The sequence below is a fragment of the Natator depressus genome, chromosome 8, assembly GCF_965152275.1.
Source record: "Natator depressus isolate rNatDep1 chromosome 8, rNatDep2.hap1, whole genome shotgun sequence".
Classification (NCBI taxonomy): Eukaryota; Metazoa; Chordata; order Testudines; family Cheloniidae; genus Natator; species Natator depressus.
The window spans coordinates 4,953,238-4,980,837 of NC_134241.1; the positions used below are offsets into that span (position 1 = coordinate 4,953,238).

Genomic DNA, 27,600 nt, shown 5'->3' on the forward strand with positions numbered 1-27,600 from the left:
CAGCGTGCCCTTCCGGGGTCAGCGCGGGGGCGCGCCTGTTTGTCCCGCAGTCTCTATGGCGCTGGTCCTCCGGCGGTGCGTGTCCGCGGGGGGCGTGAGGGGGCACGGCTGAGACGTGGCGGCGACTGTCACTGGCAGGGGCGGAGGCGGCCGGGCCGGGGCCTGCCCTGCAGGTGAGGGCCGGGGGAGCGAGGGGAGGCCCTGGGGGGCGGGGGTGCTGGGGGGGATCCTGGGGGTGCGGGGGTGGGGAGTGCTTGGGGGGATCCTGGGGGGGACAGAGGGAGAGGGGTGCTAGGGGGTACTGGGGGGCAGGGTTGCGGAGTGCTGGGGGGGATCCTGGGGGTGGGGGGTACTAGGGGGGATCCTGGGGGGCAGGGGTGCGGAGTGCTGGGGGGGATCCTGGGGGGGACAGAGGGAGAGGGGTGCTAGGGGGTACTGGGGGGCAGGGGTGCGGAGTGCTGGGGGGGATCCTGGGGGTGGGGGTGGGGAGTGCAAGGGGAGACCCTGGGGGAGCGGGGTGCTAGGGGGGGATCCTGGGAGGCGGGGGTAAGGGGTGCTAGGGGGGAATCCTGGGGGGCAGGGGTGCAGAGTGCTAGGGGAGATCTTGGAAGGGGGACAGAGGGAGAGGGGTGCTGGGGGGATCCTGGGGGGGGCGGGGTGCTAGGAGAGACCCTGGAGGGGGGACAGAGGGAGAGGGCTGCTGGGGGGGGATCCTGGGAGGGAAGGGGTGGGGAGTGCAAGGGGAGATCCTAGAGGGGGTCAGAGGGAGAGGGGTGCTAGGAGTGATCCTGGGGGGCAGGGGTGGGGAGTGCTAGGGGAGAGCCTGGGGGGGGACAGAGGGAAAGGGGTGCTAGGGGGGATCCTGGGGGGTAGGGTTGAGGAGTGTTGGGGGAGACCCTGGAAGAGGGGGTCAGGGCAGAGATGCTAGGGGGGATCTGGCGGAGGAGGGTTAGGGGGCCAGGGTGGGGTGTGTTAGGGAGGGCCACGGGCAGGAGGCCATGTTTGAGAAGATATCTAACAGTGAACGTGATCTCTCAAACTAGTCCGTGCTCTAGTCACTTTGGGGTCGTGCACTTTCATCTGGGTGGGTGAGTAACTGGGAGCATGAATGTTGAACCTTGGGAGGGAATTGGAAAGGTATTGCACTTGTCAAGCTTTTTACATCCCGTGTGTGATGGAGAACGTGTGTCTAAATCCCATGGGCAAGGGCTTGAGGCTGCGTGTGTGTTTGTAAAATACCAGGAGCGTAGAAATGTCTCTGGGACATGTAGGTGGGGAATGACGAGACAAAGGGGGAAATGGGGTCATGCACCTAGGATTTTGGAAATGTCATCTTAAATTGACAGAGTAGTGATTTGTCTCTTCTTTTTTACTAAGAGAAAGGTGACCAGTGCATTACAATGTAACAAGCTGATCTGATTGCATCACCAGTGGACTTTCTGGGACTTATAAATAAATGTAAAATGGAATGTTACTGTTTTGATTTACCAGAGATATTTTAGTACACCAAAGTCGGGCTACTTAAAGTCTGATTCCCATAGCAGCCATAAGCTGGCATCTTTTGGCACATATAACGAGCTTCATTACAATGTCTGGTGTTGCATTAACATCTAACTTTTAAGTATTAACTGACTTGGAGTTAATGAAATGATGACTGTTTGGCCCATTAATGATGGGGAAAAATCTCGTTTACAAGTGGTGGTTTATAGGTCCTTATCCAGCAATTGGATTTGTATGGCAGCTTGCGACTTCAGATGCAAGTTGTCAGTGACAATGAATTTCCAAATTGTTTGTACGCTTTAAAAAAGCTCTGCTATAAATGCACAACGCTCAAATAAACGTGCTGCAATTTACTCAACTGCCCAAGTTCTAATAGTGCTGTTCTTTCATATTTGGCAAACGCTTTTCAAAAACAGTCCACCAAAGCCGTCTGGGTTAGTGAGACAAGCCATAGATTAAATTATCTGCACACCCTTTGGACTTGTAGTGCAGCACTTACAGATATTGCTCAGTTCCTTTCCTGCTGGGAGGGTACGGCTCTTAGATAGAGTGATCTCTCGTATTTGGAAGTTTAAAGTCCTGTCACACTGTTTCCTGTCAATCATGCATAGCTCAAACTGACTGAGAGAGCATTCTGCTTCCTTCCCCAGACCTGAGGAAGAGCTTGAAAGCTTGTCCCTTTCACCAACAGAAGCTAGTCCAATAAAAGATATTACCTCACCCACCTTGTTTCTCAAAAAATTAATTGACATATAGAAGGCGAGTGGGAGCCTATATATGGGGAGAGGAAGAGAATAACAGTGTCTTCTCACTTAGCTATTCAAGAGAGCACTGTAGCATTTTAAAGGAATGTCAAAAATATCCTAGTGGGTTGGTGTTATTCTTGGAATCACTTTATTTTCTAGGAGATGTTCTAGTAATGTCTGAAAAAGATGGAAGTGAAAGCCTGAAAGCAGGTGCCTCCCAGAAGGATGAGAATGGACAGACAGTGGAGGAAGCTGGGTCCGTTAAGAGCAATGGTAGGGAAGAGGATGAACCTGAACCTGTGGCTTTGACTCGGAAAAGACCCGAAGCCAAACCCTCCAGCAAGCCTATTGCTGCAGAAGAGCCAGTGGATCAAGCCCTGAAAGTATGTTTCTGTGCTGACTCTTTGAACATGCAGATTGGTAAATTGCACAAACTTTGAACACAGCAGAATCCTGGTTGTGTTGGAAACAATGATGAAGCCCTTTCATGTAGAGTTGTGGCAGAATAGAGTTTTGCACTGAGAAATCCTGAAAATGCATTATTTTAAATGTCATTGGTTTGAATGGGTTTTGCATCAAACCTGGCAACTGGGTCTCTGACTTCTTCCCATGAGTGGCAGAAAGTCATGGCATTATATTAGAACTGCACAGATAGGATAGCTAAGAACTGGCTTCTTCTCATGGGGGGTTAGATAAGGGTGGAACAAATGACATTAGAACACTGACTGTACTAGAAAGGGACAGGATGGGGGGGAATGAACTTGTGAACCTTTAAACAAAAAAAAACAAACTGACCTTCCTCTTTCCTACCTTCCTTCCTGCTTCCATACCCCAACCTTCTCACATTTTGCAACCCCATTTCTTTTTTCTTAAAGTAGAGAAAAGTTACTTTATGGTCAAATACAAATCGGATAGCTCACCATTAAACTTTGATATTGCACATTGTTACTGAGAGAGGGTTGCATGCAGAAGAGGAAGGTTACAGGGTACCAACATTAACGCTTCTGCTATTCATTTCTGCTCTCCCTTTTTCTTCCTCCATTTTTATCGCTAGTACAGTAGTGTCCAAATTCCTTCCCTCCCAACTCCGAAATAATGCCCCACCTAAACTCCATTTAGGGTTTAGGAAGAGATCTTCATTGGAAAGGGGAAAGAGTACCCCACATTTGCACGTTCTTCCGAAGCATCTGGTGCTGGCCACTGTCTGAGACAGGATGCTGGAGAAAATGGACCACGAGTCTGATACAGTGTAGCAATTGCTCTGTTCACTTATTCTGGCCTTGTTGCAGGAGGGTGAACTTAACCCTAACTGAGTAATTGTATGATACTTACTGAAGATCAAGGAGGTCACAGATTGATATGCAATATGTGTTCATGTTGGCTGAAGTTCAGTGTTGTTACTACTGTTAAAAAAGAGGTTCTCAAAGATACAGTTCAGAGATCAGTGAGTCACTTTGCTGTCTTTCATCTCTGTTTCTCTAAATAAAGGTCTCTGATTCCACTGATGCATCTCAGACAGGATGGGGATACTGGGGGAGCTGGGGAAAGTCACTTCTCTCCACTGCCTCTGCCACAGTAGCTACAGTAGGTAAGGGCTGCTGGCATTTTGCTAATTCGATATAATTGGATCAGTTGATGATTACCTGTTTTGCTCATTCCCTCTGGGGCACCTGGCATTGGTCACTGTCGGCAGACAGGATACTGGGCTAGATGGACCTTTGGTCTGACCCAATATGGCCATTCTTATATTAACTCTTTTTGCAGTCTAAAATCAGGCTTCAGTTTTCATGAATGTCTCCAGCTTATGCTGTCTTGCTTGCTTCAAATTCAGAAGCAAGAGTTGGCAAAAATCAAGCACTCTGTTCAAAATACAGGGGAAAAAATCAAAAAGCAAAACGAGAGGTAGGGAGACATGGACAGCAGAATAACTTTCAGGCTTTTAAGGAGCTGGCACAAACAATGGCCAGCTGAGGTATTAAAAGATGTGACAAATTTCTGAGACTTTCCCATCAGTGGGATACAGCATAAAGCTGCAATGTCGGATGAATTCTTTATGCTGGTCAGAAAGCAAGCCAGACTGCAACTGCTTTTAGTATTGACTGTGTGGTTAGTGCTTATATATTTATATCTGTATCTCCAGTGGGCAGTCCCTGGTGGTTAATCTTATTTCTGATTCAATCACTGCTTTCTTAGTGGCTAAAGTGAATGCAGTTCTGTTTTAGAGTTGAAGTAACAGCATTGCCTTCTCTAGGACAAGGTATTTCGAATGTCATCGAAAAAGCAGAGACGTCCTTTGGGATCCCCAGCCCTAGTGAAATCTCGTCAGAGGCCAAAGTTGTTACAGGAGGTCAGTTTTTATTATTAAAAATAAAAAATGTAATTTTTGAATTTCTCCAAATGTGGTCTAAAAATAGCACCATCTTACACTCAACAGATCTGCTCGGTGTGTACTGAGATTGACATCTGTTTACTACAATAATGTTTCAGTGCTTATTTCTGTTAGCTCTGCAGAGTCTGAGTTATAGCAGAGTGATCTTAACTCTTTCTGTCTCACGTGCTGTGGCCCTCTCTTCTGTCTGAGATTTGTGCATTTGCCTGCCTGAAACAGACGATATCTATTTACAATCTTAACTTTTTTGTTGTTTGCAAGTTTTGAAAAATAAAACACCTTTTCCCCCCCTCTCCGGTGCAGGAAGGCAGAGAGCTGAAGCAAGCATTACAGGCGGAGTTGGTGACAGCAGTTCCTCGCCCATCAGTGGAGCTTTCGGAGTTTTATCCACTCTTTCTACAGCTGTTCAAAGCACAGTGAGTGGGTGGGTGGGGAGCCTGGGAAATAGGCTAAAATCACTTATTTTTCTTTGACACTGAAGCCTCATACCAACAAACCTTGATTCTACTCTTTAATTTATCCGGCCTTTCTGTATGGCCTTCAGATCTGCAGCATAGAGTGTGTCACCCCAATGCTCTGCTATCTTTTCTGGTTCACTGTAGAATAACGGGCTAAATTCAAGGGCAGAATCATTCCTGGAGTAACTCCACTAACTTCAGTGACGTTTCTAGGAATGACTCCAGTCCTCCTCTTCATAGTCCTCTGTGGGATTGACCCAAATTACTTGGGGTGGGGGGCGACTCGTCCTACTGACCATAGCTAGTTCCAATGGGACTCTTTACCCTCAAGCGTAAAACTCTGACAGAGCTTTCCTGGTGACTGGCCCATGACTCTAGAAGAGAAGCCTCACTACCAGCAGAGCAAAATGCAAAGCCCACTTCTTCTTTTTGGTTTTCAGCAACCGTCTAATAACACACTTTAAAAACGGATAAATGAACATAGTCGAGCTTCTTCTGACTGAAGGGAAGAGAGAGAAGGATTTTTTTAATGTGTGCATTTTATAAATTCAGGATGGCTGTTGCAACTGTGATGGTGGGCCGTATTCTCCAGCTGAGCACTCCCATTAAAACATTGGCTATTAGTGTCTCTTCCTTGTTTCTCATGCTCTTTACTGTATGGGGATCGGGGTGTCTAGCTTGGGCTTGAAACACGAGCATTTGGCCCACATCACTTCTGGTTTAAATCATATTTTAATAATACATTTAAACTAACTGTAGCTAGACAAACAGAAGTATGATTTACATGCATTCTGTCAATTTGCAAATCTGCTTTCTAGGGGAAGAGTGTTATTAGTGGCGGTTTGGATGCCTTGGAATTCATTGGGAAGAAGACAATGGACGTGATAGCTGAAGGAGACCCTGGATTCAAGAAAACAAAGGGCTTAATGAACAGGAATTCCACACTATCACAGGTATTGGTTTCTCTCAAACCCTGACAGTGAGACTCTCAGCAGTTTGTCTCTCATTTTTTTTCTTCCCTGTGTTTTCCTTTTAAGGAACCTTCAGTATTAGCATCAAGTGAACGCTTCCGAAAATTGTTCACTGGGGCCTTCGCCTCCCTTAGCCAATTTCTCTACGTGCTGATTTGACGCCTCCACTTTTCCTTTTCAGGTCTTGCGAGAGGCAAAGGAGAAAGAAGAGCAGCGGACAGCTACTGAGGTTACCATGGCTACCGAGAAGAAAGCCCATTATGGGTTACTCTTTGATGAGTTTCAGGGTCTTTCACATCTGGAAGCCTTGGAGATGCTTTCCAGAGAGAGTGATTCAAAGGTAATGGCTTTGAGCAGTTTCCTTTCTAGTTCCTATGTGCAACTGAGGAGGGAAAAGGTTATATTTATGCACAAAAACCTGTTTAAAAAACATTATTATGGTTGCAATGTCAAGCACTCAAAATTTGGGAAATGCCAGAATTAAGGTTGCCCGTGCAACCTAATTTGGCCCCCTTGTGCGTATGCATTATGATATTGTCTGATTGTATGATCACACGTAATTAACTCCATCTCCTCACCTCCTTTCACTCCCCCCCCCCCGGCTCCCAGACTCGATGTGCTTACCCAGCCAGTACCAGTTTTTGCACCCTTCAGACTCCTTGTCCCAAATTATTCTGTCTCCCCACTTGCTCTGAGAACACCGGAGAGACAGTCTTCCTCCTCTCAGTACACATGCCCAGATCCAGCACAGCCCAGAGCTGCAATTGCAGGGAAAGTCCTGCTCAGCCTTGGGGCTAGAGCATGCATTTGTAGACGTAATCTTCAGCTAGAATTGAGCTGCTAATATCTAAGAAGTCTCCAGTGAGCATTAGCAAAGTGCAATACAAAAATAAAGACTTATAATTGTCCAAATTGGGGTGGATTTTCACAGGGGTGGCAGGAGGCACACTCCAGACACAAGGGACACCCCTCCCCTCTGCCAAATTTCAAGTCTCTGCTCCAAAGAATTGGGGTGCGAGAGCATTTAAAAAAAAAATCACCAGAAATCAGTGAACATGAGCAGAATGTATTTTCCCCTGGAATGGCTGAACCATTCTAGCTGAAATCTTCCCAGAAAAATGCATCCTGAGGCAGACAACTTGGCGTGAAAAACTTCAGCCCAAGTGGCTAAACAACTGAAAACAGGGTTGTCTTATGGGAAGTGTTAGGCAATCTTAATAATAGTGCCACGAGCCTCATCTACATTATATACATAAAAAATAAGTCTGATGACTTGTACCTTCAGGCTGAGCAGAATGCATGGACAGGAAATGGAAAATGGTAAGCGCCAAGCCAAGTACAGTATGATGTAGTTTAGCCTGTAACAAAGGAGCCACTCTCTGTTTTTTGTTTCCTTTAAATATGAATTTTCCCCAGCTGTCATTTGTCCTCTGGCCAACAAGCCAATGCTTCTTCATTCGCAGCAAATGCCTGTGCTCAAGTAGTTAGCGGCAGGTACAGCTCTCTAGTGTCACCTCAACCCCTGATTCCATAAACCTGACGCTTGATTGGCACTGGGTCACATGATCCCTTCCTTGGACACACAATTCTATTCTTCCTAGCTTTCCTGACGTGTGGGCAGTGTGATATTTTTCAACCTTGGTGATCCTACTGGGTTAACACAAATTGTATCCCAGCTATTCAATTTTTGGCAAATATCAACTGAAACATGAAACATCAGGAAGCCCGGTAAAGAATCAATTACTCCTTAATGGGGCCTGGCAGAGAACTCTGTCCTAAAGGGACAGCTGCATTTGGTATCAGCGTGTCATTAATACTGCTGCACTGTATCATTTCCATCTTGTTTCTCTTTCCTGTTGCATTTATGGCTCTTTTTATGGCTGTGTTGCTCTTAACTAGGTGAAGTCAGTTATAAATGCCCTCTCTGGAGAAGAGTTAGACATGTTAAAAGTGGAGTTGGAGCAGCTCAAAGAAGCATTTTCATTAGCTGAGTTTTATGATGATGAAGAGGAAGAGAAGAAGGGTAAGTAAGGGGATTCGCGTTTACAGGCGGGGCGGCTGGTTTTTAAACTCCAATTTAAAACCAACTAGCCTTCCACAGCAATGTGTGAAAGGCCCAGGTTTGGTTATTATTCAGCTGGTCCCTTGATCCTCAACCTATCAGCAGTTGGGAGCACTGTTGAAAGGCAGTGCCCTTAATCTCTGTGAGGATAGGGAGAACTCCTCCTTTGCAGGGACCCATTGACAGTTCAGGAATGGAACTGATAGGCTCATCCAGTGCACCTTGGGCAAAAGAAAGGAGGTCCCTCTGATGCAGGGTCTTATGAGAGAGAAGAAAATGAGGGGTGGACTTGTGGTGGGGGAGTGAAGGGAGAGCTATGTAGGATATCCCAAGAGATTTACTTCTTCCCAACTGCCTCCTTTCCTGGCGCTAAGGGAAACCTATTAGTAGCATTATCTGACTTCAAAAAAGGCACTTTTTTTGAAAGGTGAAAGTTTCTACTAGTGTTGGCCACACAGTTTGGAGGGACATCGTAAAGCTCTGAAACAACCTGCACAGCAGGGAGCATCCAGTTGTTGAAGCTTTCACTAATTTGAACATAAACGACTTTCTTGTTTCGATTTTACCCAAGTGGCCAAACAAAGAGGGCTGGCGCATTCAGTGTTAGGTACTCTAGAGCCTTATTTATAATTTTTATCTTTGTACATGATGGATCCAACAGGTTTTTTCCTGTTTTTGTCAACATCTGGCCCTGCATATATAATAGGAAAACCATTGGCTTTAAATGGCCTTAAAAATTCTCTAAGGTGCTGTGCAAGCAGATGTCTTCTGAAATGCAGAATTTATGTTGTTTGTGGTTGGATGCTAGCTGTAAAAATAGAATTACCTTGGCCGAAGGCTTGTTAGTCTTAGTGACATATCTGTAGGCCCTCAAAACCAAATAATGCCCAATAAATTGCATTAAGAAAAAACAAGTTTGAGGAGTTTGAATCCTTTGTTGAATATGTTTCAGAGTAACAGCCGTGTTAGTCTGTATTTGCAAAAAGAAAAGGAGTACTTGTGGCACCTTAGAGACTAACCAAGTACTCCTTTTCTTTTTGTTGAATATGTGATTTAAAGATGAATTAAATGCAGCCATTGGTTGTCAGCAGTTGCTGAACCCTTGAGGCATGTGGGCAGAAACAAGCTGCATGGCTATACACTGTATATTTCCTGATTTATCACTTATTTGTGTAGTACAGACTGTCTTACTCTACCGAGTCTTGCCAACCTGCTTTGTTTCCTTCAGGAGACGAAGATTTCACAAAGGAAATAACTGCGCTTTTCTTCGAACTGCACGTCTCAGCCAAGCCGGACAAATTAGCCACGGTGAGTTAGCTTTGTGTCCTCTGATGGCTGGTGGGTAAAACTCAGGAGACCAAGTCCTGAACTCCTGGTGAAGGTGTTAAAAGTATGAAGCACTGTTCTTCCCCCTGTGGATTACAAAATGGTAAGGAGCATTTAAATGTTGGAGCCCTTGATAAGATGAGCCCAGGTCTCATAAGAACGGCCATACTGGGTCAGGCCAATGGTCCATCTAGTGTCCTGTCTTCTGACAGTGGCCAATGAACAGAACTTGTAATGATGAAGTGATCCAACCCCTGTTGCCCATTCGCAACATCTGGCTTTAAAATCATCTCCTAGCTTTAAAAGTGTGCCTTCCTCAGAAGATTATATCTGTAACAATGGCCCTTCTGTTGAAACTACGGAAAAGGAGCAAGGGCTGTCTCTCTCTGTATAGAAAATATATAAAAATTACAAATGTTCCTTATATGTTGTTGAATAATTCATAAATGTCTCCAGGGTTCTCAGTACTGGAATTATCAAGTATCTTATTTACAGTTCATGCACTGGGTTATTGCTGATCAGTTTCATGATCCCATAACCCAGTGTCTGAACTCCTCTTAAGGCAACTTTCTCTCCGTCAGACCAGTTAATAAATTTAGAGGAATGTCTCCTTTTCTTACCCTCTTACAATACCATTGTGGTCCACTGAGTGGCAGTAACATCTGTTGGAAACCCTAAAAAAACCTCTTGATCACAGTCGTGCTGTTAAAACAGCACATGTCGTGGTACATCTCGTAAGAAAGAAAAACAAGTGCCAAAAGTGTGTGTGCACAGTAGCCAGTTCCCTTGTATTTCACTCGACCCACTGCAAAGTTCAGCAGGTAACTGACTTGCTTGTCCCATTTCTTTCCACCAATGTAGGGGTAGTAACCATTTCTTACAAAGAGATCCACTCTTCCACCTTCTGCAGCGTGCAGGAGGATCTCATCCCAGTCTTTAAGTGCCATGCTGATGTGTCTCTGCCTCCTATTACACAGGCAAGGAAATCTGCTCATGAATGGATTGAAAGACTCAACATGGAAACTCCAAAAGAGAGGAAAACGAGCAAAGAAAACCAACAGCTGGATTCAGGGGATGCTGATCAAGATGTTAAAACATCAGTAGAAGTAAGTGGGCAAAGGAGAGAGAGAAAATGAAATCTAACTGTGGAGGGGATGTCAATATAGGATAATGTGCCAACTGGTTGCTTATGGCTTTCAACCCACAGTTAGAATCTTTACATTAACTCCTAGAGATGGGGGTGGGGGAGGGGGGCAGAGTGGAGAGAAGTCTTATTTTAAAATAATAGCAAACCTATTAGAATGAGCTCTTTGTAACTCCTGCAGGATATACATGCATTTGCCATTAGAAGTCTGGCTCAACTGACAGCCTACTCCATTGAAATGTTCCACAAAACTGCAGCATTAGTCCTACATGGTCAGAAGCAAGAGGTGTCAGCCACAGGCCGAGCCAAAGCCCTTTCACAGTAAGTCCTCTGAATTATGCTATAGTACCCCTGGTTAGGTTTGCATCCTGCTGTTGGTGTAGGCATTGCTGTGTGGGTTCTCTCCACAGTTCTCAGCCAGCAGTTTATGCCTGGTTGCATTTATGTTAGAAATTGCTAAGGGCAGTATTGTCTTCACTAAACAGAACTTGACTGTCTTTTGTATATACAGGAATTTCTTGACAGGAACACATGGAGAAAGGAAAATATTATGTGACTGCTTTCATGCTGCTCTGAGAAGGGAATTCTGCCCTAAATGTGTGCTAGTTTAGTAGACAGGCATTTAAAAAGAAAAAAACTGGAGCCCACAAAATACTCTGTTTAAAATAGTGTAAAGAGAGCCATTCTCTTTATATAAAATGATTATTCAGTACCGTTTTGCTAGCCTGTTGCTAGCACATTAGATGCCTAATATTAAAATCATCCTGAGCAGACTTATCTCCCTGATACTGCTTATGACAAGCAGGGACTTGTTTTATTAAGAGGCAATTGGTGAGCATGTAAAAGAACTATTTCTCTTTTACAAACAAGATGACACTTCCTGCTTGTAACTAAAATAGCAAGTTAGTAATGTTCCCTTCAGACCAGGCATTCCTGTTCTCCAAAATCTGCTTCCAAGTTTCAGCTTTGTTCTCTTTTCAGATATTATTTGGAACTTCTCGTTCTTTAGACGCTTTGTTGTTGGACCCTTAAACATTTATATCTATCTTTTCGTTTTTAAAGAAAAATGTACATTTGGAAGTGGGTGATTTTGTTTTGCAGATGACAATGGCGAAGTAAAGGGGATTTTTTTTTTAAAAGTGCCTTTACTACATAATTTTCCTTTTTCCTTTTCCAGAATGACTATTGTGCTATGTAAAGAATTGTGTTCTCTATCTAAAGAGTTCACGACGTGCTTAACAACTGCAGGGGTAAGACCTACTTCTTGTTTAACAGGAATGAGATTGGTTGGTCCCGCTCAACCTCTTGCTGCATTCAAAACAGACTGTAGTGTCCCTGAAATGCCCTCATGCCCTTTTGTTCCACTGCACAGCTTCTCATGCTGTCTCATCTTCTGTATTTTTAAAATACGCAGGTGTGTTATCAGTGAGCTTTGCTGCATCCTAATTCATTACGACCTTCAGATTTTTCACATTATCAGCCTGTAAAGCTAGTGGCTTTTCAGCCTGGATTGGAGTTCAAAGTGAACTTTACTGAAATAAAGTCATCCAGCTCAAACAACTCTTTCCATGCTTTGAGGAGACTAAGTAGCTAATGGCTGTGATGATGAAGGTGTAATTGTTGTAGGGTATTATGTACCCCTCTCACACGTTGGTAGCCGAAATGGTGGGGAAATTCTGTTGTATGCATCTATGGTTTGTGGCCCACCTCTCAGGGATACCTCCATGATCTTCTCCTCTGCAGAGACAGAGAGCTGTCTCTGAAAGGAACCCACTATTTGCATATATGCACAGTGCTCAACTCATACACAAGAGCTTTCCATTGTCCTAAGCCTAGTTCATACCAGCCTACAGTTGCTTTTGTTAGAAATATGTCACATTAGCTTGCTTTAATTCTCCCCAGTTCATCTGGAAGTTCAGTGCACATCATTGTATAAAGAATGCTTTCGGTATATGCTGGGACTTGTGCAAGTCTATATTTTCATATTATGGTCCACATCCTCAGCTGGTGTAAATCAGTGCAGCTTCACTGACGGTGAAAGGGCTATGCCGATTTCTAAAGTAGGTGAGGATCTGGCCCTGTGTTTTGCTGAAAGGAAATGCAATCAGATTGTCAAGTACTATGATCTGTCTCTAATCTTTCCAGGTCAAAGAGAAGGCAGATGTGCTTAACCCATTAATCACTGGAGTGTTTTTGGAGGTCAGTTATGATACACTTACAGCTACTAATGTGGGAATGTGGATAGACTAGTCAATCCCCACTTCATTATCCCTATTCATGTCCAGTTTTCTAAACCATGGCTTAAGACTGCTTCCCCAACTGGTAATTTACAAGTCTTAATAGATATCTGAGGGAGCATTGCTACTATAATCTGTGCCAGATGTGCAATGTATTTGGTAAAGTATAAACATGATCCCTTCAGAACAGTGTAGAGAAGGTGCAGCAGAAGGGAATGTCATTTTGTAAAACGTCTGCCTTTCCTGTCAGCTAATTGGCAATTCTCCTTCAAACAACTCCCAAATTTCAGCCGGTAAACATAAGAGATTCTGCAGATTCAGACAAAACAAATTAGCTTGTCTTTCTAAACATTGTAATTTAATAAGATTTTCAGTGGTAGTCTTGCCAAGAAAACTTGATTCTTGTGGATTTTTTTCAACATGCATCTTTCTTGCAGTTAAATAAGCAGTAACCATTTCTCAAATAGAAGCAAGATAGAATTGGAATATTTGCAAGCTACCAACAAACAAACAAACGTGCTAAAATATTAGAGACAGTCCTTACATGTTAATCCTGGCCTACTAATGAGACTGAGCTGAAACTTTTCAGAGGGCTCATACTATTTTAATTTTTCTAGAGAGAACTTGTTCTAAATTGATGTGATGAAAAATCCATGTGCATTTGTGTGGATGGGGAAGGGTTACAGCTTTCAGATAGTCACATGTGGTGTGAAATGTTGCATTAGAAATTTCAAACTTCCCCACTGAAAGTTTAGTTCTGAGTAGCTATCCCCATTTGCCTGGAGTACCTGAGTAGGGGTTCTGTTGCTTGAAAGCAAAGGATTTATTATTAGCAGAAATTGCTGGTTTCTGTTTTTGCAGCTCGCTTTTCCCTCAGGATCTGAAGCTGTTCACGCGTTCAGGGGTATCGCCTGAGTGCACAGCTGATATTCACAGCCCAGGAGGCTGTGGGGCTCTAGGAATTGCTAGAGCTGTGCAGGCCTGCCAATAGGAAAGTCATCCTGTTTTCTGTTAGAAACTCAGCCCAAGTCTGTTGAACGCCTGTAAAGCTTCCAACTGGACCATGGATGACTTGTGTAATTTGGCATGAAACTTTGTTTCAGTTGATGATAGATAGCTTTGCGTGTGAGCTCCAACCTGAAATGTTTTGTGAACCCCTGTGGCTCAAAATGCTAGACTTTACCGCAGCTCCAGCGATTACAGCAACGGGCTAGAAACTGCTGTGTTCAGACCTTGGACAAGTCACATCATTCAGTGTGTGACAATCCATACGCTTCCCAACTAAAGGGATTCCCAATGGGTAACTTCTGATTGAGGGGGTTAGGAAGAAATGTTCCCTGTTGGTGTGTGCTTCCTTTCTACAGCAGAGTTTCTTATGCCTTCCCCTGGAGCAGCTGGTACTGAGTATTCTAGGGGCAGCATACTGAGCTAGGTGTATCAGCTCTGAAATGGTATGGCAATTCTTGAGTGTCAGTTGGCCACCTTTTGCCCAGTGGGATAAACTGGGGTTTAAAAAGTAGACTTAACTGAAAAGAAATTGCTGCATCTGAAAGTAGTAGCCTGATATTGCTTAGGTATATTAATAATCAGTGACCATATAGTACATGCACATCAAGCAGTAATGAAGACTGGTACCATGAATGTCTCTAATGTAGTTTGTTTTGTTTTGTAGGCTTCAAACAGTGCTTCGTATATCCAAGATGCCTTCCAGCTACTCCTGCCTGTGCTACAGATCTCTCTTATCCAGACTCAAACTGAATTATCACAGCAGTGAATGAATCTTGCTAGTCAAGCAGAAACCACATCTGCCCACTTGATCATTCCCTTGCCTGGGAATGGGGTAGGAACAGAAAATAAACGAAGCTTTAATCACTGGTACCACAGTGGTGATGACAAAATGCTGACTGGCCAGGTCTTAGCTGTACAATTTGTCAAGAGACATGAGGGATGCAGTTAGCATAGTCTAGGCATCTGGGCAATCTGGCAAGTTAAAAGTGCAGGTTGTTTCTTAGGGTAAGTCTACACTTAAACCACTACAGCAGCGCAGCTGTGCCTCTGTAGTACTTGAGTGTAGACACTACCTATGCTGACTGAAGGAGTTCTCCCATCAGTGTAGGTAATCCACCTCCCCAAGACGCAGTAGCTAGGTTGATGAAGAATTCTTCTGTCGACTTAGCTGTGTCTCTCAGGGGTGTGGATTTTTCACACCCCTGAGAGACGTAGCTGTGCCGATGTAAATTCCCAGTGTAGACCAGTCCTTAGTTTTGGCTGACTGTTTATTACTCTTCTCTCTGCGCTCCCATAGCTGAGTATGTTAACAAGCTCTTTCAGGAACGACTATTTTGAGGAAGACTGAAGCTAAATCACTCTAGAGGAAAGACTAGGGTAACTGGTTAATGAGAATTTAACCAAACTCTCCAGCTGAGTTTGAATTCCGAGGCACATACTTCTGTTCCTGCTAAGTGTGTGCTGGGTACAAGATACGGCAAGGTTCAGGGTCTCAGGAATGATTTCAGCTTTGAAAGAACAGAATCTAAGGTCCCTGACGCTCTGTATATACAAAAGCAGCAGCTTGCTGAAGGATGCTGGTCTCTTATGTACATACTGAGTTCTTGGATGGGGCTTGGGGATTTTGACGAAGACTGTGTTTCTCTTTCCTGCAAGATGTTTGCTTCAAGAAGACAAGGGTTGCACACAGGGTTACAGGTGGCCCCATTAGTGAGAAGAAAGCTGTAACAGGACTGATTTGTTCAGAACAACAGGGTGCGTGGCCCTGTAACAATAAATGAAAAGCAACTGGAAGGGATGGGTTCCTGTTCAAGTAACAGAGCAGAGAATTTCTCATTACCTTTCAGTACAACGTGACCCATCAGTCACGGTCTGTGTGTACAGACGTTTGTCACGTACCACTGAAGGAGTTTCTTAGGCTACTGTATAAAAATGGTGCACTGTACTACTTCCTGTCCCAGTAGGAGGCGATTAGAATACGTCCGAGAGGAAACAGCTTGACAATGGCACTGGGACGCCTCATCTGCTCCACAAGTTGCTGTTCCACACAGGGCATCTTTTCCTTTGTGCTTTAAAAACTTCCTTATTTTGTTACTTTTTGCACTCTGTACCTTTTGAGCTTCTTCACTGGAAGGGAACAGCCTCTGCTGCACCGACAGGGAAAGAAAAAGGTGGCTTAAATGGAATAAAAAGGGAGTCCTGGCAGCTAATGAGAGTAGACTGTCATACCTGCGTTCCTCAGTACTGGCTCATCAGTAATGATGAATCTCTAGTCCCAGCCTTAGCCGTCTCCAGGTTTTAGCAGGTCTTGCAAATCTCTACTCTTGGGTTCCGTGCTTCCCTGCGCTCTGCTCCATTGATACAGCTTGTTGCCAAGCAGAGAGAGTTGGTTTTTACTATAGAAACACCTTTTGGCTAATAGCTTCTCCTATTTTGTATAGCTGGAAAAATCCTTGCTTCAGTTTTGGTTGAATGATCAAATCTGTGGATGGATTGACTTTTCTATTAATAAAACCATACATAGAATAAGTGTTCAGGCATTGCCCTGAGAATCCTACATCATATCTGGGGAGAGGTGTGGGGGAGGATCAAAGGGATGGGGAGGAAAGAACACCCCCCCCCCCCCCAACACACATACTCTATGCTCTTTTCTTTCATGGAGCCGTTCTATTCTGTATCGGTTCTTATATTGTGCTCATCACCATAATGTCTGAATACCTGTGAGTCATTTTTTCTGTGGCCAGAAGCTGAGTTAAATGCCAGTGCTGTTTCATGTATCATGAACTGGCAATAACTAATCTGGCAGAATTGCTCTGGGGTGCCAATGCAGTTGTGGCCCCACTCTTACCTTCCTTCTCCCCTGCCCTATGGCTGAGCAGTGTTTTTATATATGTATATAGGAGGGAGGCCAGAGCTCCATTCTCAACCTGGGGCGACAGTTGCCACAGATGCTATCAAGGAAAGTGCACTGATGCTTAAAGTATGCATTGTTTTCTCTTGAGTTCCCTTTCCCAGCCTCTAGCTGTGGTTTTGAGCCCCATATTTACCAGGTCTTATATTGGTACTGGGGTGTTTTATCCCCCACAGTTAGCCAGAGAGAGACAGGCTCCTTGGTGGATGTAAATTCTCTGAGATGTGCTACTGTTTCAGTGATGTAGACTTTATAAGCTCATGATTAAAAGGAAGTTTCTGCACTAACTGACTGAACACTATTTTTGTTCTGATGTCACTGTTCCAAAACCAAACACTGAGCCAGAATCTGGATTAGTACCATGAAGCTGACTGAGCATTTCCTACAGCAATAAGAGAAATGCAAGAAGACAGTCAGAATTAGATGCGTCCGTCTTCACTTCCCTCTTTGACTGCTGCTGCTGGTCAGGTTCAGCTGCCCCTGTTCACAGGGTATGGGATTTTAGCAAGTAGTCTGCATGTTTAGTGCCGTTCTACACAGGCAAGCCCATTGAAAGCAAACGGGAGGCAGAATCAATCTCTGTAGAGAAGCAGGATTAGCTGAACTCGGGCTGCTAGTACCAGCGTAATTGTGTGTGCTCGTCTAAATCCAGGATGTCAAGTGGGAAATAAGCAATGATGGCAAACGAGGTATTTAGAAACCACGCTTGAGTCTTTGCAAAATGCCAACCTCACTGATCAAGCCGACAGGTTGAGAAATGCAGAAAATGATAGACGAGCAGAGCGCATGAAGGAGAATGGGTTTGGATGGGGCAGCAGCAGCTGCTTTTCAAATCCATAGGGGTCTAATCAGAAACACTCCAAACAGCTACATTTCTTTAAGGCATAAGATGGCAGGACTGTCGGGCTAGATATTCAACAGGAATGCACTACAGTAACAAATAGCCAACGCTAGAATAGCCTCATTCTTGCTCATACAAGTAGTCAATCAGGTTTACCAAAGAAAACAGCTATAGAGTCAATGCAAGTGCTTACTCAAAGGCTTTGTCTGGCTGCACTGTTTTCAAATGAATAGAGATCCTGTTACTCAGCCTTGACTGGTGCCTGAACTTGATGAGAGCTGGAAGTAATGTGAGAGCTCCTGGTGCTTGTTCTTTGAGGAGGTGAGAGGCTATCTAGACTAGATAAGGGTCAGATAAGATGGAGGCTGGGCAGTGGGAAAAATGTAATTATTTTCTTTCATTCAGTGAGATTCTGTTACACGTGGACTTTAGAAAACAGCCCTCCACCAGCTGCTGTGCTAATGTAAAAAAAAATAAAACAAATCTGTATTCGGTACTGGATGGAATTAGGATATTTCCTCCCAGGGCTTGCCTGGCTATATCCCTGCTTGTTAATTTTTTTTATTATTAAGATACAAATGTGGATAATCAGAAAAATGTTTTCTGCGCCTGGGGAGTGCAGTCAATTTCCAGCTGGCTTGCAAAGGAAGAAACAAAGGTCTGCTATCAGCAAGTGGTGGCAGAAGGATTGCCAGCCAGGCGACCAAAACCTCGAGTGAGTAAGGAGCTGGGCTGTCCCGAGTGGCTCAGATAAATACTTAAATGGCATGACTCAGAACTAAAGAGAGAAGATGTGGGAGGATAGTGACTCTGAAATCTTTCTTGAAGGTGCCCGAGTGCTAAATAAATCAGCTTGTCTACACAACATGGCAATGTCTTGGTTTTGGCAGTAGCGTTGTCCATGGAAGGATGGGCTCAAGAGTGAACAACTGTACCCCGTTTATGGACATGACTAAAAAGAGTCTCTCAGATCTTGTCTAGATGGGAAAAGTTTTTGTTTGGAATAAATTTAGGTTTTTTGGGGGAGGGGTGTGTGGGAAAACTACCTTGAATCCACACACTGAAAGTTCCTTTTTTTGAACTATCTGGCATCTTACTCTGCGTTAATTAAGCCCCTTTGGAAATGTTAACAGACTGCTTTAATCAACACATCCATGCTCCAACTTATCCTGGCAGAGGCTCAATGCAACAGACTGTAACAAGGTGCACCTGTCATTTGGGAGCTGGCCAGCTGTTTGTACACATCTCCCATGGCACTGCTTCAAGTTAACAATCTGTCTCCCAGCAGGAAAGGTGGGTAGTTGCATGCATGCTAATAGCCAAACTAGACATTCCACCTGGCTGAAATGTCTCAAAACTAACTTTATGGGCGATATTTTACTCCCGCTAGGGATAAGTACTTTGGCTGTGTGACTACCTTCCCCTCCTGCTTTGCTTGGTCTTCAATGCTCTGTTAAGTTCAGCACACGTGAAAGTGATGAGTATCACACTGAGCAGAGTCACGCATAGTTCAACCCTGGGAGCAAACCAAAAAGAGTGTTTCAGCCAACTGTACTGCTACAGTCTGGCCTAGATAGAGAGGCGGTCTCTGACACAGTCGGCTCGTGGGCCTTTTACGGCTTCCTGGGCAATCACTGTCACATTAAATTATATCCAGATGATGTGAGAAATGTGATGGGCTCATGTTGACCCACGCGGTTGAAACAGCGGCGACTGATATTCTGCGCTAGCTGAAGCTTCTGAGTGGACATCAAGCATAACCCCAAGTTGAACAGTTTTAGAGTCCAGCCTGGAGCCGGCAAAGGCATGGATCACCATGATGAGGTCACCAGCAGAAAGGAAAAGCTGCAATCTCTACGTCAGAAGGCATGTTAAGCCACTGCTGTCACCTGAGAATTGCAACGAATGGGGTTGGATCCCGTTGTCTGCTGTGATTGCAGACTGAGTCCCCAGGCTCTCTTCTTTCAGCTGAGAAATTTTAGGTGCACCTCAAACCCACCAACTCCATGCCATAAATACTCACAGCAGATCACATAATTTCCCTGTAGCCTTCTTTGTCCTCTTCTAGAGATTCAAGTTTGTTGTGCTTACAACACTCCAAGCTCCCTGGGCCCAGGTCTTGGATTCGAGCCTGGTCTTGTGCCATAGCAGGATGGGCTTTTTTATATTTCATCTTTAAACTGTACTGGTGGTTGTAAGAGATGCTCCGGGTCAATGGCCAGGAATAACAACATGCAAAGCAGAGTTAATTACATTATAGCAATGCGTTCTTTATGATGCCTTCTGGAGTGATTCCTGTTGAGCGGTAAGCGTTTGAAGGCGTTTGCCTGAAGGGAGACCAGTTCAATTCCGGAGGCATATCTGGTGTAGCTGGGCTTGATCATTAGGAGAATAAACTTTGCAAATTAGAGCTGAGCTCTGCAGGGGCCGCCCAGCTAGCCAGCTCGGGGAATCTCCTCAGCAGAAAGGCAATGCCCATGAAGTTAAAGGCCAGCTGAATGGCTCCACTCTGACCACCCCATGTCGGGACATGCTGGAGATGGATTGGGCTAGAGTGCAATGTGGTCTGGCTATAGGGTGTCCTGCTGCCTGCAGAATCCAGGAGGCACAAGGACATGCCCTCGCTGCCTGAACTCAGCTCAGAACTGGGGCCACAACTTGCAATGAATTATTTACTTGGTGAACTGAATCCTGTGTGTGTGAATTCTAGGGCAGCAGTGGGGGCAAAGAAACCTAATGTTTTAAGACTGAGCTTGATAAATTTATAGAGGGGATGGTATGATGAGATTGGCTACAATGGCTTATGGCCCATCCGCGACTGCTATTAGCAAATATCTCCAAAGCTGGAGTTGTGACCCTCGACGGGAGGGCTCCGAGTCACTACAGAGAATTCTTTCCCATGTGTCTGGCTGGTGGGTCTTGCCCACATGCTCAGGGTCTAACTGATCGCCATATCTGGAGTCAGGAAGGAATTTTCTCCTAGGTCAGATTGGCAGAGTCTCTGGTGTTTTTTGCCTTTCTCTGCAGTGAGGGGCATGGGTCATTTGCTGGTTTGAACTAGATTAAATGGTGGATTCTCTGTAACTTGAAGTCTTTAAATCGAGATTTGAGGACTTCAGTAACTCAGCCAGAGGTTATAGGCCTATGACAGGAGTGGGTGGGCGAGGTTCTGTGGCCTGCGATGTGCGGGAGGTCAGACTAGATGATCATGATGGTCCCTTCTGGCCTTACAGTCTATGAGTCTATGAATTTTCCCCAACCAATTTTACTCATTCAAAGTGGCAAAGGTAATTCCCACTTCCCGGGGGTGTTGCAAGGCTGAATTCATTAATTTTTGAAAGGGCTTTGCAGTTCCACAGCCCTTAAAGTATTGTCATCGTTCTTTCATTGTATCAATATTGTTGGAAATGAGGACGTTGCTTGGAAGAGGAAAAGCAGGGAAGAGCATGTTTAGAACTAATACTTTAAGATTATTGGCTAACTACTGTCGTTAGGTATTTAGCTAGTTGGAACTTGGAATGAAAGATTGCTGCAGGGGCAGACATTAGAGGGTGCCGTACATGAAAGGGAACTGTCCACTCTAAAATATTCATCTGTCTGTCATAGTGTTTCATGTGTCAAGTACACAGCCTTCCTGGAGTAGCTGTCGGCCTGATTGCATATGTGAGAGCGAATATGACATAAGTAGGAGAGAGAGATTCCTGTCTTAATGGCTCTTCAGGCATCCTGGATGACCAGCTGCTGCCATAGCATTCCAAGCCAGGGGGTTTGGATTGAGTCTTAGAAGCCTGTTCCTGCTTCCTCTGAAGTCAATGGCTCAGCTCCCATTGTGCTCAGCATGGCAGGATCAAACACTCAGTGTCCATGTGGTGGGTGTTTCCAACCAACCAACATAGCAGCCGTGAGCTGCCTAGTGTGGGTCAGAAGTTCTTGAATGAGTCAGTGTAAGGCAGGCAGACAGGTTACTGCGCACCTGGGCTGGGTCACTTGTGTTTCCGGGGATACTGTGATGCCAGAGGAGGATGGTGGAACCAGTTTTTCTGCTCTGGCAGTGGAACTGGGGAGGAGACAGTACAAAATGACAAGACAGGAACTGCAGAGCTACTGCTACCAACTGAAAACTTGGGAGGCCACTTGCCTTTTCCCCTGCCAGGTAAGGCCACTTTCTTCTCCTCGGTGTCTTTCTGGGGATTTACAGCCTGGCTTTGTTACATGGGAACTCTGAGCAGTGGGGAAATGCGGGGTGTGATTTTGTTTGATTTCAGGCACTGAGACACACACATTTTTGCTTTGAATCCTGTTCTGCAGTACTTCTGGAGTGGGGAAATTGCTGTTCAGAAAGCAGTCCACCTGGACAAGGCTATAGCAGGGGTGGCTGTTATCATTTGTAAATTCTTTGTGCCCACAGGAAATAAGTAAATACAAATTAACATATTTGCATAGGCTTTATGAATATGCAGCTTTGTTTTATTTGGTCTATAGGGCATTCTGGTTTGACCTTTTACTTTGGTTTATTCAGCCTCAAGGCAAAACTGCAATTTGCCAATTACATGTTTATTGTCGCTGTCTGCTCACCCACTGTATAATCCAATAGTCTGGCGATGTGACTGCAGCCTTTTAAAAAATTATTTTGCAGAAAGTGGGGTGAGCATGAGAATGAGCGCAGGCTAGAACTGGCCAAACAGATCTGGCTTTGGAAATGGATTAGAATATCTATTGCTTTCATCTCAGCCTCCACCCACGCAGTCAAATGCATTGCAATCGAGCATTAAAGCAAACAAGCCTGGCTAAATGCTTGACACTGAGATTGGATCACGTTCGCCAGGGCGAGGGGGGTATGCCCTGCTCCTGGAGATCTAGCAGGACTGACTTTTCCCAAGTGAGTGAAGACTTGTGAGATGCGATATGGGTGACTCCCAGTTGTACATGCTCAGCATGGCAGCTTTTGGCCTTTCCTATTTGCTCACCAATAGCAGTTTCCATTCTCTGCTGATACAAATATGCGGCTGTATGGGAGGTTTGAGAAAGGGAGGACTCTGTGACTGGCTCAGTCTGCTCGCTGCACCCACTTCCCAGGCAACGGATATGACCGTAACTCACTCAGAGTGACGCTGTAATGCTGTAGCCCTTGGGGAGCTCCAAACAACTAGTCTCACCTTAACACTCAGAGACTCGTTGATTTTAAGGCCAGAAGGGACTGTTGTGATCACCTAGTCTGACATCCTGCATAACACGGGCCAGAGAACCTCCCCAGAGTGCTAATTCCTGCATTAAGTCCATGACTGCTGGCTGGGCTGGAGTAGATCTTTTAAAAGGCCATCCAGACGTGATTTAAAGACTGTCAGTGATGGAGAATCTGCCACAGCCCTAGGTGAGTTGTGCCACTAGTTAATTTACGCTCATTTTTGAAACGGGAATGGTCTCATTAAGAGGGTTTCCATTAACCCAGGAAACTAACCATTCTGGAAGGTGTTAAAACATTCAGCGCTCATCCTTAACCTGCAGGTTAAAGGAAAGCAGAAAGGTGAGTGTTGGGGACCCAGAAACAGTCGTTTTAATGCTGCAAAGCTCAGATCAATCCTGAAAATCACATAGTATTGTAACTTCTCTCTCTAACCCTATCCTTGTCTGGGGATGTCTCTTTCCTAGGTGTTCTGAATCGACGTGCGAGAGCCAGGTAGCTGCTGCAGAATGTCTTCAATCTTAAAGAGTGAGCGGCTTTGCATCCGGGCAGGGAAACCACAGCAGAATTGAGTCGTGAGCATGATGTGGGATAAAGGGGTGTTGTGGAAGCGAACTCTCCCTCCATCCTACCTGCTTCAGGCCCACAGGGCCATCAATCCTCACAATCACACATCGCAAGTCACTTGTCACATTGCTAACTGCACGTAACCCTATGCAGTAGTCACTAAAGGGACCAGCTAGGTGTCTATCTGAAATCTCATTTGGGAAGACCCACTGCCAGTTCCTCTTTCCACCCCCACAAGCTCTCCCCTTGTCCTGCTCCTGGAAATATTCCACTCTGCTCCCTGTTGCCCAAGCTTGGAACATTTCACCTACATCTCTACTCTCATGTTGGCCTCCCACTCCCTATGCTCTTCCCAACCCTCTTACCGTAGAGATTATGTTGGGACGGCGAGAGGAACGTCTTGCTCCTCTGAGAGTTTACACACTGCAGAGGGGATCGTGTTCTGGTGCAAATGGAGGTGTTGCAGAAGGAGCTCAAGTGCTAGGCATTGACTTCTGTGGTAAATGGCTACAAGACTCAGTTCTCTGCCCTCTCCCTCCTTTGTGAATATACTAGGTGGAAAAGGGGAGGGTGTGCACAAAGAACGGGCGAGTGTGAGGTTGTTGGGATGGTGGGGTGCAGGGCTCACTTCCAGTTTATGTCTTATGGTCCTCAAAGCTCATGCTTCTGGGTTTCAGACAGCCACCGCAGGGGTCAGGAAGGGATTTTTAAAAACCTCTTAGCGTATTCTGGAAGGGTTGTTTTTGGGTTTTTTAAATCTTCTTCCTCTGAAGCAGCAGGAAGATGGAGATGGGACATTGGTAGGGTGGGCCAAGGCTCTAAGATGGTACCAGGCATTCTGTCTCTCAGGAGCTTGGCTGGTTGGTTCTTGCTCACATGCCCAGGGTTCTAACTGATCGCCCCACGTGTGGGCTCGGGAAGGAATTTTCCCCCAGGTCAGATTGTCAGTAACTTTGGAGGATTTTCACCTTGCTCTGCAGCGTGTAGATGTGGGTCACTTGCCAGGATTATCTGCGTTTATCTCACTTAATCATTTCCCTGCCATTGCAGAGGCCTTGAGCACTGGTGCACCTCGGTCCCTCCTGTTCTCTGAGTGTGGCATGCCATAGCCTCGTCTCCTGCTAGTTGTAAATACTATGGCCTCATTCTGGTTGTTGGGTTTAGTGTGAGGGTGGTGGGTCATGTTGGTGGCCTGTGCTATACTGATCAACTTGATGCATTCTTAAACACAGTCCCTCCCTCATGGAAATGAGGCCCATGTCCCCTCTTTACCTTTGCTGAGCTGGAATCACATGGAAGCCATGCACCGTGTTGTCAGGGGTGCAGGATTGGGGGTCCCTTGCGCTCCTTGTCCTTTCGCTCCTTTCTACCTTGTGCTTCGATGTGTAACACTTGGCACACAGGCTGCGTGGGATGAGCTCCCTCTGGAGCTGGTGGGGAGTGCCAACCGACCTGTCCACTCATTCTTCTCCTCAGTGTTCGGAAGAGAAGACCAGAAGGATCAGGGAAAAGAGAAGGAGAAAGACAAGAAGGAAGAGAAGGAGAAAGACAAGAAGGAAGAGAAGGAGAAAGACAAGAAAGAGGGAGACAAGAAAGACAAGAAAAAGAAGAAGAAGGAGAAAAAGGTGAGGAACTAGTGGAGAATTCCCACATTCCGTGTGTTGTCTGGGCATTTTGGATTCCCCATTGGAGCAGCGTGACTAAAGCTGCCATTTCAGTACCTCAGAAACATTAAGGAATAACAAATTCCAACCTCTTTTTGACTCAATTTCGGAAAGTTTTCCTCCCCCAGCATCGCCTCCAAACACAGCCGAGTGCCATTGTGTGTTGGGTTCGTGCGTGACAAAGGTTCGGCCAGCTCAGCGCTCAGGCGGGTTGCACATCCCTGGTGCTCTTTGGGCAATTGGATGCTGTGATAGTCCCGGGTGCAATTCTGTGAGCAGACTGCGTGGTCCTAAGAGTCCCTTTGGGCCTTATATGCTCTGAATCTCTGTGCGTGTTTGATTTCCCACCTCCTAGGATGGTGGCACTGTGTGTGTTACAGCTAGTACTGAGCATGAAAACCATTTCTCAGGGCAGGGAGGGGAGAGTCAGACAGGCTGTCTGATCATTGCCCCATCTCCTCCCTGCCGAGGCGCTCACCGGGAACAGAGGAAGTGAGAGTTAACATTGGCCTTTGTTGTAAAAGCAACAAAACAAAATGCAAGTGATCACTCTTCCTCCGCCCAACCTGCCAGCAGGAGATGAGCCAGGATGCCTCTGGATAGACACTGACCCCGGCTGGGAAGCTTTGTTCCCTGTGCAGTGGTGCTATCACCAGGGTAGTCATGAACCCTTTCTTCTGTGCCCCTTAGGGAGAGGGAGATGAAGATGATAGCAGCAGCAGCAGCAGCAGCTCCGACAGTGATTCTGAAGAGGTAACTAGGAACTGATCAGTGCCTGGCAGATCTACTGGGCGGGTTTTCCCCTTGCTTTAGATTAGAATGTCCTTGTCCGGCCTGGGTCTGGTCACTACTGTGGCAGTGTAAATTCTTTCCTTTCCTCCTCACTCCTTCTGAGAGACAAGCATCTGCTGGCCGCTGCCAGTCTAGGGAAGGAGGGACAAAATCACATGGGCGCACTGTAAGGAAGCCCTGCAGCTACCATGTTAGTGCTACAGCCGGAGTTTGCAGGTGGTTCTGGGGACTCTTCTTCTTCCCTTTCCTGGAGGTGTGGTGTGCATGGGGTGGCCACCAAAGAGCATGAGAAGAGTTCAGAGTGGGGTGACTTTGAAAATACCCCCATGGGTAAGTCAGATCTGCTATGGGAGCTGCTGAGAATCAGCTCCGAGCACAAGCCTAGAGCTTGCAAGCCCCATTCTGCCTCTGGTACCCAGTGTGAATGCTCACAACACATCTGCAATCTCGGAATCTTGTGAGCCGCTGGAAAAGAGGCTCCACCCCTGAGGTTTTCTGACTGGCTGCCAGATCCACTTCCCCCACAATGCACCAGACAGTCTCCTGAATTGTGTAATGTTTTTGCTCTTAGAAGCCCTGGCGAATGTCATCCCCCAAAGCCTCCGGTTATAAAGGATGCCTGAATGACAGCTAGCCATGTCATGTAAACAGCTATCCACTGGTCTCAGAGGCCCATCCAACCTCTCAGGAAACCTTGTGGTCTGGGTAACACAGCCATCAAAAGATGATGTGCCACAATCACTCTTCTCGTCATAACTGCAGTGGGCTCAGTTCTGCCATTGGACTCATCCATGCTACTCCCATCGAAGTTCTGTGTCCATGGGAGCCGTGTGTTTGTATCAGGGTAAAATTTGGCTAGTGGGTGATGCAAGCCCATTGGTTCTAGCTGAGGATCACTGTAGTTCTGTGTTTATCCATCCAGATGCCATGAGAGTGAGCAAGAGAGAGGGACAAGGAAACACACATCAGCTGCCCAGGCTCTGACACACCCTCTTGTTTCTCTTTGACTGATCCCCTAGGGTCACCATGGTGACAAGAAGGAAAAGGAGAAGGATAAAGAATGACTTCTGAGGCGCCAATGGAGGCCACATTGGTGTTTCCTGCCTTCGCCCAGGTGCTGGGTAGAGTGAAGGAGAAGGGGATCAATCGTGAAAAGATGTACCTGGTGCTGAGGTTTTTTCATCCAAATAAAGTTGTCTGAGTACTAAAAAGACACTCTGTTTATTGACCAGTCAAACTCCACCCTTTCTCCCCATCAGTACTGAGCTGTCACTTCCCTCCTTTTACTAATAATTACCTGGTAACATTTTCAAAGCTATGTACCAATAGTGGAGCAAATTTAATGCGGGCCATTGGAATGGGCACGGGACTGGGAGCCAGGTGATCTGTGTTCTGTCCCTGGCTCTGACCTACTATGTCTCCTTGGTCATGTCACCTCACCTCCCTGAGCCTCTGGTTCCCCTCCCACTCTTTGTCTGCTTGTTAGCTCTTCAGGGCTGGGATTGGCTATTGCTATGTGCATGTACAGCACCTTGCACAATGGGGCCCTGATTTCAGCCAGGACCTCTACCATAATACAAATAATAATGGTGTAAGCTCCATCAGAGCTAAGGGGAGGTATCACCAATTACACCACAACTGAATTTAGCCTATGGACTTCTGCAGCGCAGATTTTCCCTGGGTTCTTATGCAGATGGTGTGACTGTGCACTGTCCCTGAAAGGTTATGGGATGGGTGAATATTGTTATCCCCAATTTATAGCTGGATGCTCTCCTGAGACCAAGGATGGATCCAGGGATTCA

General features: G+C 45.7%; 1 protein-coding gene across 2 annotated transcripts; it reads left to right on the top strand.

Moving 5' to 3' along the window:
• Positions 1 to 20: 20 nt before the first annotated feature.
• On the top strand, positions 21 to 26,946 carry FAM114A2 (family with sequence similarity 114 member A2). 2 transcript variants are annotated; one of them, XR_012640485.1, is made up of 18 exons: positions 21 to 173; positions 2,406 to 2,629; positions 3,735 to 3,834; positions 4,498 to 4,593; positions 4,939 to 5,051; positions 5,912 to 6,046; positions 6,246 to 6,404; positions 7,964 to 8,087; positions 9,355 to 9,434; positions 10,430 to 10,558; positions 10,778 to 10,917; positions 11,774 to 11,846; positions 12,742 to 12,795; positions 14,506 to 14,673; positions 23,243 to 23,303; positions 24,819 to 24,967; positions 25,697 to 25,759; positions 26,818 to 26,946. XR_012640485.1 is itself a non-coding variant. In XM_074960249.1 (14 exons), exons 2-14 carry the CDS (start codon positions 2,420 to 2,422, stop codon positions 14,605 to 14,607), a joined length of 1,515 nt encoding a protein of 504 aa, XP_074816350.1. In that variant the 5' UTR covers positions 21 to 173; positions 2,406 to 2,419; the 3' UTR covers positions 14,608 to 17,047. The 2 variants fall into 2 exon arrangements, 1 of the variants encoding a protein (XP_074816350.1); XM_074960249.1 differs by lacking the exons at positions 23,243 to 23,303; positions 24,819 to 24,967; positions 25,697 to 25,759; positions 26,818 to 26,946 and having other exon boundaries at positions 14,506 to 17,047.
• Positions 26,947 to 27,600: the final 654 nt, after the last annotated feature.